The 12,146-nt window shown below is 40.2% G+C and overlaps 1 protein-coding gene across 2 annotated transcripts in view; it reads left to right on the top strand.

Annotated features, from left to right (window-relative positions):
• LSAMP (limbic system associated membrane protein) overlaps positions 1-11,124 on the top strand; it is a 589,224-nt gene extending 578,100 nt beyond the window's left edge. The window contains exons 8-9 of one of the 2 annotated variants that reach the window (XM_058555837.1): positions 2,851-2,883; positions 8,765-11,124. In XM_058555837.1, the coding sequence (XP_058411820.1) occupies positions 2,851-2,883; positions 8,765-8,862 (131 nt within the window). In that variant the 3' untranslated portion in view covers positions 8,863-11,124. The remainder of the gene's footprint in view (positions 1-2,850; positions 2,884-8,764) is intronic. The other variant, XM_058555836.1, reaches the window with a different exon arrangement.
• Positions 11,125-12,146: the final 1,022 nt, after the last annotated feature.

Below are 12,146 nucleotides of genomic sequence, written 5' to 3'. Positions count from 1 at the left end.
CATCACTCTGTGACCTGAGATATAAATCATAAATTTATAAATTCTAAAGAGTGATAAGACAAAAGGCCTGACCTAAGAAAGAAGGAAAGTTGCACTTTGCGCAAGAGCAGAGCCAAACTCCCCATTTGATATTGAATCATTTAAACATCCCAGTGATAACCCCAGAGTTACATAGGCTACAGTTATATAGCCTTGTTTTCATAAAAATACCAGAGCGGTATTGTGGAATAATGGGTAGAGTTCTGGCAGGAGAACTAGGAGCCCTGAATTTCTGTCTCAGCTCTGCCTCTAGCCATTTATGTGATGTTGGATAACTGATTAGCCTCTCTTGACCTCAGTTTCTTCATATTATGATGAGCACATTCTCTACAGTGCCTTTTCAACAATTGTTAAGGCAGTATGCTGATGTCAAAGAAAAGCTGTCAGAGCAGGTATTATGAAAGAAAGCAAGTGGCAGTGTGTTTAATATACAATTGAAACGTTAGCGGTCAGATGGTCAGTGTGGTGAATAGGCAGAGACTGGTGTTTTATATCTTAATAGAACCCAGCTTCCCTTTGGGGTGAGAGACATCAGTTGCTGGCTTCTGCTAGGAGTGGAGCAGAAATCTCGCTCCATCCTTCTGTATGGACTTCTGTACAGAAGACTTCCATTACCTCTGCAAGTAATGGACTACCTCTTCAAGGACAGAAGGGCAGGTGCCAGTGACTTTGAGCATCTTCAGCAGCATCTGGAGGTCCACCAGCAGTCATGATACAAAAGAACATTCATGCTGGGCTCCCCCGACCCATGCATCTGATCAGTTCAGGAAACTGTCTTTGCATGTAGACATACCTTGCTCTTACGAACAGCCTGGCCAACAATAGTTTTGCTAATGCTGAATTGTAGCCAAACATTTTCAAGGCTTCACACTCTAGGACAATTGGGCCCTTCTCATAGCTGTCATGAGAATGCCAGAAAACAGCATGCTGTTTGAAGGCTTCTCCTTGTGACCTCCTTTGGATGGACAAATGGAAAATCTGTGAAGGAGGGATTAATAGATTGCATTGAACCTCAGAAACTTTGCATACCTGATTCTGAAGATCTGACTCCTTTGTGCTAAATCAGAGAATAAAGAATTTAGCTACCCAGATTCTCTGTTGTTTTAATGGACTCTCAGATCCTCTGTTAAGAGGATGCTTGGCATATATTGATTTTCCTCATATTTCGGTGACTCTAGATCCTCTGTTTTGGCCCATTGTGCATTCAGAGAGCCTTCATGAGTTGGCTGTGCTGTAACAGGGAGCAGTAACAGACATAGGCCCTGCTTTTATGGAATTCACAGTCCAGTAGTGAAGACAAGCGTTAATCAAAACCTCAGGCAAATGCATTGGAAATTAAAACTGAGATGAGCATTATGGAGACCAGAGCTTATAATAAAGGGACTTAATCTTACCAAGGAGACTAAGGAAGACTTCCCTGTGGAAGTTACAACTGAATTCTGAAGGATGAGTGGGATTTCCAGTAGAGATATCATTGGGCCATAGGCCCTGTGACAGAGAAAACATGGTACCATGGAGAGTAAAGGAAAGCTTGTGGGCTGGAATGCAGAGATAATAAACATTGATGAAGCTGGAGATGTGAGGAGGCAGAGCTGTGGATGCCATGGTAAGGACTTTGGTATTTATCCTGGAAGCCACAGGAAAGCATGAACAAGTTTCAAGGAGGATAATGAAGTGACTTGATGTTCAATTCAAAAGGCTCTCTCTGGCTTCAGAGTCCCGTCACTTTACTTCCTTAATGAAAGCATATTATTCAGGGATGCAAGGCTATTTCTGATCTTCACAGAGAAGAAAATCCATATCCCACAGCCATGGTCTGGGCTCCTATGTCTGACCAACGATTCAGCTGATCTTGAGATTCAAAGTGGTATCCTATGCAAATGTTCCCTATTTACTTCTAAAGATCTAAGAGTATTATAGTTTAGTTGATAAGGATACTTAAAAGGGAATCCAAGTATTTGACCTATATGAGTTCTTCCAATCCTGAGATTTATTTATACATTCAACAAATATTTATTGAATACCTACTGCATGCCAGGCTCTACTCTAGGCACCTGGGATACCATGGTTGACAAGATATACACTGTTGCTGCCCTCATAGAGCATATATGCTAATGGAAGAGACACTCTAAACAAGCAAATAAGTAAATGTATAACATGATGCCAAGTAGTGATAAATGCTATTAATATTAGGAAATTAGAGTAAAGGAATAGAAAGTAACAGAGGGCACCATTTTTGATAAGGCTGTGGGAGAAGTCCTTCCTGAGTTGGTGACATTTCAGCAGAAATATAAATGAAGTGACTGAGTGAGGCATGCAGTGATCTGGGGGATGAGCATTCCCAGCAGATGAAAAAGAAAGTGCAAATGTTTTAAAGTTGGAATGGATTTAGTGTGATAGAAGAAAAGCAAGAAGGTCCATTGGCTTGAGTGGAGCAAACCAGGGGCAAAATGGTAGGATGAGGCTGGGAGTCAGACACTCTATCATTTCTCTAAATTGCAGTCAAGGGTCCTTTTACACGCCAAACTCAGAGTTCTTGTACTTGTCTACACACACAACATGTAACATCAAGTATTTGCAGGTGCAAATTGTTTTTGCCACCTCCAACTGCACAATATTTGTTCCAACAAAACAATCTTTCCATGTGCCTTTCTCTCAATCTCCACCAATATGTGTTCCTATTAGAATTTTCTTTCCACCTTTTCTCTCATTCTCCTTTCAGTGGAAAGTGCTGGACTAGCTTTGTGCTTTATTCTCAATTGATAAAGAATTTTTTATCTGTTTTTGTTTTGCTAAATGTTTCTTTTTTAGAAATTGGCACCACCGTGCACTTCAAGCAAAAAGGTATGGTTCTTATTTCCAATTACATTCTATATGTTAGAATTAAGATTTCACAGCAATATATTGGGGTTTTATACACTTGAGTTTATTTCATCTCAATAATTTGTGATAATAATTTCCATAACACATTTGCCACTATTTTTCCCAAATTGTGAACTTTCTCTTTCACAAAAATCTCCGATGCAACCCATGACCCCTTCATTGCTCTTGATGGTTATTCATTTTTAAATCTCTGGAACTGAGCAAGTTATCTCCCACCCCACACTTTCCTTAAATGTCCATGGTTAATTCTTGCAGAGCTGCACTTTTGGAAATGTCCACTGCCCAATGACAGGGCTCTCAGAAGAAACATAGAGCCTACTTTATCATCCCTTGTTGGCTATTCAAGTAGATACATTGCTAAAGGAAATAGAGCAGGGTCTTCTAAACTGAAGCACTTGAACATTTAACATTCCCTCCTGCCTCAGCATTCTCGCAGGTCTTCATATACCCTCTCCCTTCTGCAATACACCCGGGCTGCTGGGATCTCCCAGGAACTGCCTTTTTGTGCCCTCCAACTGCCCCACATATCTCCATCAGCCATGAGGCTCATAATCCACATATCTTTTCCTACAAAGACAGTACAATCAAAAGTTAAAGCTTCATGAAATTGACCCTAAGATGCAAACAATGACCAATCCTGAGATGCCCTCTTTACAAGTCCAGCAGAACTCTCTAACAGTGTCTGTCCCCAGACCAGGTCCACAGAGAAATCTGTGTGGCCAGACACCACCCTCCTTAAGTCCTCACGGCCACCGGCTTGGATGGATAATTGTTTTATAGCCTCTCTAAGCCTCAAAGGGGATGAAACAACCAAGACTATTCTCAATAGTGAAAATCGATTCTTGCGGGACTTAGACCCTACCAGTGACCAAGAGCCACAGAGATTATAGACACTTTGTTGCTGATTCCTAGGAAAGAGCCAGCACCTTGTTTATGGCCAGTTCTTGCAAGTCCTCACAGAGGGCAGCACGGAAGAGGCAACCAGAAATATATACATAGGACCAAGGTCATTTGGGGCAAGAAGGTATAAAATACTGTCGTCTTTAGCCCTTCTCCTCTCCCCAATGCCATGATTATCAATTACATTTGAATCTTAAGTGTCTAGTGTTAGTGGAACACATAATACCTCAGGGCTTTAGTGTGGATGGAGAAATAGGGTCTAGGGGTTTTGTTGTTGTTTTTTTAATTTCAAAGACCATCTAGATAAATTCCTAGTGTCACCTGAAGGAATTCTAAGTATTCGCCTAACATTTCAAAATTTTGCATGCCAAAATATTTGATGCTGTTTTGATTGAAAAGATGTAATTCCAACTTTACTGTGAGAATGCTTCAGCCTTACCCAAGATTCACTTGATAGAGAGGGGAGAGAATGCATAAAGAATTACACAGGAGGAGCCCAAATTTAATTCTAAGAGAAATTGCTCAAAGAAAACATCAATATGTCCCGTCTTCTAATCTGCTCCAGCCTGAAGATTATAGGCTTTAATTCCCAATTCATTCGCCCAGAGGAAGCCGTACTGACTGAAAATGGAGAGTAGGTGGCGCCAAAGTCTGTCTGATCAGGCTTTCCTTTAAACATGGCTTCCCAGGACACAGATGTATCTTAGTCTGCATATCTAAGAGAGATTTAGGAGATTATTTTTTTCCTTCACTTAACTGTCTTGTATATTGTTTAGGTTTTTGTTTTATTTTCAGTTACTAAGTCAGCCTTTAATAATTCTAAGAATTCAAATTTAAACTCGCCGGGACTTTCTTCTTTTCCTGTATGGCTGAACTATGTACAGGAATAAAATTACAATTGACCTCAATTCATTAGTGGCTGAAAGGAATGCCCAAGGACCACTGAGGCTGTGATTAATCATTATTTTGAATAAATCTAGTCCCAAATCCAGGAAATGAGCCCCAAGTACTCAGGAAAAGCAACAGAAATGTGTTGGCCAGGTTTGAATCACGAAGTGTCTCAAGCCCTTGATCTCTAGAGCAAGTGTTGAAAAATCACTTGTCCTTTCTTTGAGATTTTACTGAAAGACGAATCAATTGGGCTACCATCCTGCATCAGATTCATAGTGTAGAGACTTGCCAAAAAATTCTCATATCCAGCAATTTCAGAATGTTTTATCAATCTTGCCCTTAATCACAACTTCCCCTTTATAAGCATCCTTATGACCAAGTGAGGTCTGGCATTCACCTTGATACAGAATCTCACCATTCTGTCCTGGGGTTGAGAACCTTGAACTTGTGTGTCAACTCAAGATTCCCAATCTTGCCGCAGCTGAATTTTGCCCCTTCAGATCAAACATTAAAAGCCTTGACCCAATTCACAAACCAATGCCTTTGATTCAGGGGTATTTCATGCCTTTCTGTAATCCAAACTTCTATAGTTAATAACAATAACGATGATGCTACCATTTATTGAATGTTTACTAGAGACCACACATATAAGTGTGTGCACACACACATACACACATGTAGAATGTGGCTAAATACCGAGATGTGATTTTTGTCTCTTATATGAAAAACATGTAGCAATTTTTGAATTGTGGTTCTATTTGCTCATCTATTCTTAAGGCTAATTTATGTTTGCAGACTCTTGCTTTCATTTTCTCTGTCAGTATATAAAAGCACTTGCTGAGCCTGGCCATCTGGTATGGGAAATAAGATTTATCATTTGCATTTCCACAAATAAGCAGAAATTTCATAGCTATGAACTAAAACATAATTAATGATTTTGCTGATTATTCTTCCCTGAAATAGCCATTAACTGAAGTAGTCTCCTATGCAGTCGTATATATCTATAATTGCATACACACTTGTGATGATTCCCCCACTAGCACCCATTTACCCTTGCATTTTTTCAAGCCTATTTATTTACTCTCAAAACCAATTATGAAAAGAGCAAGTCATATAAGCACATCAAATAGCTATATGAGAGCACTTAATAAGTAATAATTGATAGAGATGAAACTACCTTTAACAGATCCACAAAATGCATTTCAAATATGTAATAACAATTCTGTTAAGGATAAAATTGAAGATTATTAACACAGTCATACTGGGATTCCCTATAGATAACATAGAATAGCACGTGAAAGTAACATAATTCTCAACTGTGTGTATTAAAAGGCCAATAATTTGTGTGGATATCGTATGTGTCTATATGAATATGTATGTAACACAATTCTGTTTGTATCTGCATATATATGTGTGTACATACATTAGCAAGAATGTTATATGCGAACATGCTTACCTAGGTTCATATATGTCTTTATTATATTTTTCAGTGGTGGAATTTTTGCTTTCTCAAGTATTTACTACTCTTCAAATAAAACGATAAGCGTGGGCTTTTTAGCCTTCCCCAGGTACCACTCAACTCCAAGATGTCTGAAAGATAATCCAGCCTGTCCCAGCACTAAAAATGAGATTAAGGAAATAGGCAGAATTAGACTCTTTCTGACAACCTCCTGTTTCACACTATCCCTAGGGAAAAACAAATCATTTTTGCTCAACCCTGTATGGCGTCAATTCGTGTGTAGTCTTTCTCTGTTTTGGACGCTTCACAGACACATTAATCTCAACGAATGTGCCACAGAGCTCATGCCATCTAAAGCATCTAGAGGAACTAAAATGATCAGGAAACACACTGCCATCAGGCTGGGAGCCCTAGGGAGTGACCATTAAGAGAGCTTAAAGGTCCCAAAGGGCCAAAAATGGTGGGAATGGGGATCAGGGAGGGGTGGATTAGGAAGGGCGTGGAGCCGAGACTCAAAACACCTGGATTCTAGTGCCTGGTCAACAGTTAGGAATTGGGTGCTTTGTGCAGGAGCCATAATCTACTTGAACCTCAATTCCTCATGAAAAGCACGAACCTGAATGTGGCTAAAGTGCCTTCTATTAATACGATCCTCTAGCCATTTAGAATATTCAAGAATTGATTGATTGAATATTTAAATTGTTTATTCTGTATTTCCATAGCCTTACATGTAATAAAGCTTCTTTTGTACTATAACTATGCTGTTCAAAGTTTGTATATATTCATATTTTTATGTTACGTAATGTTTTTAATATTCTCAAGAAGGCATTCTAGTCAAAACTATTCTATTGAAAATAATTTTTTTCAAAGATAATGGATGCCTCCATGTTGTTCTGTTTGCTCTGGCTATTGTTTTAAACAAACCCAAATTTCATTTGCCGAATGTCTGACAAGAGACTCCCCAGCACCCCTTCACTGTGTGACTTCACCCTGCAATGGTGACAGGCAAAGAATGGAGCCAGCCACCTGGTAAAAACCTCAGCTCCTCTGTTACTAGCTGCGTAAACCTGTGCAATGGATTTAACCTCTCTGTGCCTACATTATCTCACTGTAAAACAAGGTTCTTTATAGCACCTGTCCCATAGCGTGTTGTGTGCTTATATTTGTAAAGCGTTTATAACAGTGCCTTGTAGTAAGTGCTATGTAATTGTTAGTTTTGTTTGGTTGTTGTTGCTGTTATTATTTACATAAAACATAGATTAGGAGAACATTCTTGAATTTGACATTTTTCTTGTTATTTTACTCAAATCTGGTGTATTTGTAGATAGTTTTGGACACATTCACATGCCAGAGGATGCTTCCATTGCACTTGCAAACCACCATAAGTTTAAACACACATGCACACACACACACACACACACACACTCACATGTACACTCAATCACACACAGTGATCTGCATGTGTGCCCTCAAAACTTCATAGTGATCCATAATTTTAGTCACATAAATTTCTCTTTTGAACATCATTGTGTAAGCATGCAGTCCTAAATCCAAAAGTATTTGTTGTGAAAAATAATACTATTTTCTTCTTTTAATGGATCTATAGGAACAGAACTATACAAAAGGAGAAAATGGAACAAACAAAGCATAGGAGACAGGCTCTTCAGGCCTAGATGTTCTGTCCCAATCCTCCTCTTTCTGTCAACACACGAATCTCTTCTCCACTCTGCTCTCCATTCCAATCTCCCTCCTAGATCCACACCTACATCCTCCAAATCATGTCCACACTGGGAATGCTAGGGTGGCCGTGGGAAACACACAAACTGCCACTCCAGGTTGAATTCTGAGCAAATTCAAGTCTCAGTTCTGCTTCTGGTTTGGCCTTGCCTCTTAACCTCTCTAGGTTTGTTTGTTTGTCTGTTATTGTTGTTGTTGTCTTTGCTTTTGATTTTTAAAGTGTCAGATGAAAAAAGAGTTCGGACCAGATGATCCCCCTGCTGCCTCTTAAGACTCTACAATGAGTTGACTTATTTTCTACCTTGCAGCCAAGGAGCCACCCAGCCATAAGTGTTACTTTGAAACAATTCCCCTCCCCATTAACAAATAAATAATTACTGCTCCCCCCCGAGAAATGAGAGTCACAGATTGGTTCCATGTTTTGTTGGTGGAGATGCTGTGATGAATCAGCTGGAGGAGTCCATGTCTGGCTGCTGAAGGACCCTCACTAAAGTCTGGAATCCTGAGTGCTGGCATCGCAGTGCTGTGCAGAGCAGAGCATGCAAGAGGAGGTTGGGTGAAGGGAAGCCTGCTTCACCAACAGCCACATCAGTGATAGCCAATTTAGAGCCTCCTTCAGCAGCAGAATTTTGTATTTAGAAGTGCTTCAACCGATGATACCCCTTTAGATACTTATAGCTTAAGGAGAAGGATTTAGGAAACATTGTGAGCCCTTCTTGGGCTGTACATAAGGGCACTGACTTTGAGGCACTGGTACCCAGCCCCATCTTACCTCTGACGCCATCAGCAGTTGGCTGTAACATAGAGTGGGCTGGCTGTAACTATTCTCTTTTCTCTCTCTCTTTTGCACTGCAGGACCTGGGTCGGTGAGAGGAATAAACGGATCCATCAGTCTGGCCGTACCACTGTGGCTGCTGGCAGCATCTCTGCTCTGCCTTCTCAGCAAATGTTAATAGAATAAAAATTTAAAAATAATTAAAAAAAAAAACACACAAAAATGCGTCACACGGGATACAGAAAGAGAGAGAGCGAGATGGGGGGAGACCGTTGATTTCACAGCTCTGTGTGTTTATAAATGAAGGGGGAAATAAGAAAACGAAGAAAATACAACATTTAAAACAATTTTAAAGTCTGTCAATAAAAATTTGAGTATAATTCAGGGTGGGAAAAGTTCTACCAGGATATATGTATATCTAAGCAAATGTATGCTGTATAAAGACTACATTGTGCTAAGGACATCCAGATGTTGTAAAAATAAGACATGTGAAGAGGTACCAGATGGATAATAACCCCACACACACACTTTATCCTTCCTTCATCCTTTTTCATCTGTGGGGAAAGAAAAAATAAGGTCTTGCCTTTGGTATTTATATTTCCATCATCTTTTTATTCTGTTTTTCATTTGAGCTGACTTGTAGCCATTTCACACTATCAGTGGAATACATGCGGGAGTCCTGTGTTGAGCCTTTATCTGGCTTTCCTGCCTCCACTATCTCTCCAACTTTTAAGACCATCTCCTCCCCCTCCAGTGCATTCTATCTCCCCTACCTCCATCCCAGATATTCCCCCTCTATCCCCACCTCCCCACTTCTCTTCACGCCCACCCACCCCAGCACTAGTCATGCCGCAAATGCTAGGAAGTGCCATTTTAATTTTCTCCACTGTGCGTGCGTGCTCAAGTCTCTCCCTCTTACGTGGGTGCACGTGTGTGAGCGTGTGTGTCTCTCTCTAAAGCATGCCAAGGGAATGGTCCATGTGTACGTAGACTCATTGTGCTGTAGATACTGTCCCGCATTGTAATTGTGAGATGCGGCTGTGACAAGTTGCTGAGGGACCTGGTGGGGAAGGAGGCAAGCACCAGAGTCCCTCCCCCCATCCATGGCTGTCCCATGACATCAGTGTGTATTCAGACAAAGCTCTGCCCCTTCTAAGGGCAGAACCTCATATTCCTCCTAGTCCAATCATCAGAACCCAGTCGAGAGTCACTCAGAATATCACTGTAAATGAAAGTGCCTACTATTGATGGGGTGAGCAAACAGTAGAAAGAATCAGTGACATGGATGAGGTGACCTGGGAGAGAAGACTTCTGATTTCACTCTAGTTTCGTGAGTCTGAGGAATTCGTATATTTCCTGGCTTTTTGCAGGTTTAGTCCTGCTCTGCTGCAGAAGCAAGTAGCATGTGTTGAGTGAATCTCAGAAGCAGAAAGGTCTCCAAGAGTTAACTCCCAATGAAAGGATGATGAGCCACGTGGAGATCCTGAGCAGCCCTGTTTTGCCTCCTCCCAAATCTTCAAATAACACTACATTGGCTCCATGGATTCCCCTGAGCAGAGATTGTTTCCTATTGCAGATAAAAGACAGTGAGAGAAGATAGTGAGAGTGAGCAGGGCAGGAAAAGTAGACAGATGTCCAAGTCCCTCCTCATATTGTAGATATACTGTCAGAGCTTTAATACAAAGCATTGACCATAACAAAAAGGAATCCATTCCTTGTGCACCTTTGCAGATTTTTGTCCTGGTGTTCTAGGCTAATTCTTTATTTGGTTTCCCATATTATCCCCCTTCTGTTCCACTGATGATTTTTGTGGCACCATTGTTCATAGTAGTCCATCATTATCCTAAGCCAGGCCACTAGGAATGGCATTATATTCCACCATCCGTGCTCACTTTTGGCTTCTAGTCTCCTGAAAAAGGTACAGTGGGTATACGGTGTTTAAGTTTACATCTATAAGAGTCATCTTGCCATTAATATTGAAAGGTGAGTTTGTTCCTTAACCAGAAGAGCTGGGAAACTTGTAATGATTTAGGCAGAAGTTGTATGTATACCACAAAGTTTGGCATCACCACAACACCAGAAGGTGTTTCTTAGGAAAGGCCTTGCAGAGAGAACTGGCTCTCTGTGTGTAGATACCTTTGTCAGGAAGATAGCTTTCACTTAGACTATAGGAGGCATTGGAAGTGGCTTAGTTTATGAAAGAATAGAGGATTATTATTGAGGTCATAATTGAATGTATTTCAGCAGAGCCAAATATGGTACCTCACCAAGTTTTGGAACCGGGAAAATAGCTGTCACATAATATAAAACAGGAAACTTTATAACGGTAAATCAAAAATAAAGAAGGAAGAGTGAAAGAAAGAGAAGAAGGAAGGAAGGTAGGAAGGGAGAAATAGAGAAAGAAAGAAAGGGAGGAAGGAAGGAAGAAAAGAAAGAAAGATCTGAAATTTCTCTTGATAGATTTTAATTAAAGACTCTGCACTGAGTCTCCTCTTTGAAAGGAATGATTTCCTTAATAAGTAGCATTTTTAATCTCTTCCAGGGGTTTCTATTTGTTTTAGAAGTTTATTATCAGCCTTTCATGATTTTGCAGTTTAGACCTGAAACAGAAGGACAAATTGGGCTTGGGGATGGGTAAATGTATTTGTGACAGGTCCTAGCGGAGGACAGAAATTCTTATTGAAGGAGGTAGCTACTGAAATATAGGGAAAATGAGCCATATTCCTATGCAGCATCAGTCCATCGACAATCAGGAATTTCTCTAACAGTTTGGTCTTTTTAGTACAGGAATAAAAGCTTATCATCCTTGATGATAAATGTTCCCCATATATCGAAGGGCCAGCCACATTCTTAAGTGGAAGCTTTAGAGGAGGGCATGCTAATTTAAAGATATATAAGAAGAGAATAGCAACAGGAGTTAATTCAGTTTAGTATCAGTTTCAGGAACAGATCCCTGGGGCACATCACAGATTTTAATCATACACCTAGATTTCATATTGTCTCCACCTCATCATAAGGACAAAGTTTTAGTTTTATGAAAGGAGATTTTCCATGGAAAGGAATGTCTTTGCCATGTCAGCACCATTTGTTCCCTGAGTTTTAATATAATGGACCATATATTAAACATAATTAAACATATATTGAATACTGTGGTGTTTGCATATATCTCTGGCAGGATCTGGGAATTTTAAAAATTTGTCCTGGCTCCTGTTTCAGAGCAAACGTTGACCCCAGAAATCTCATAGGTTTGAGAATGTCTCTAAGCAATGTGAAGAATGGAGAACATAGTTTGGAGAAAGGTCAGGAAAAAAGGACATGGTGAGGGATCAGAGGACTGACACGAAGAGATTGAGTCTGAACATGGGACTTCTTGGAATTTAGTTCATCATATTGCTATAAATCCCTTCAAGAGTCTTGTCCACTGGTAATCAAAGCTTGAAACCCTGCACTGAAAAGAGCCAC

The sequence above is a fragment of the Diceros bicornis genome, chromosome 15 (genome assembly GCF_020826845.1).
Source record: "Diceros bicornis minor isolate mBicDic1 chromosome 15, mDicBic1.mat.cur, whole genome shotgun sequence".
Taxonomy (NCBI): domain Eukaryota; kingdom Metazoa; phylum Chordata; class Mammalia; order Perissodactyla; family Rhinocerotidae; genus Diceros; species Diceros bicornis.
Note: the sequence above shows the minus strand (reverse complement) of the source record. Positions and strands in the feature narration are given on the sequence as shown.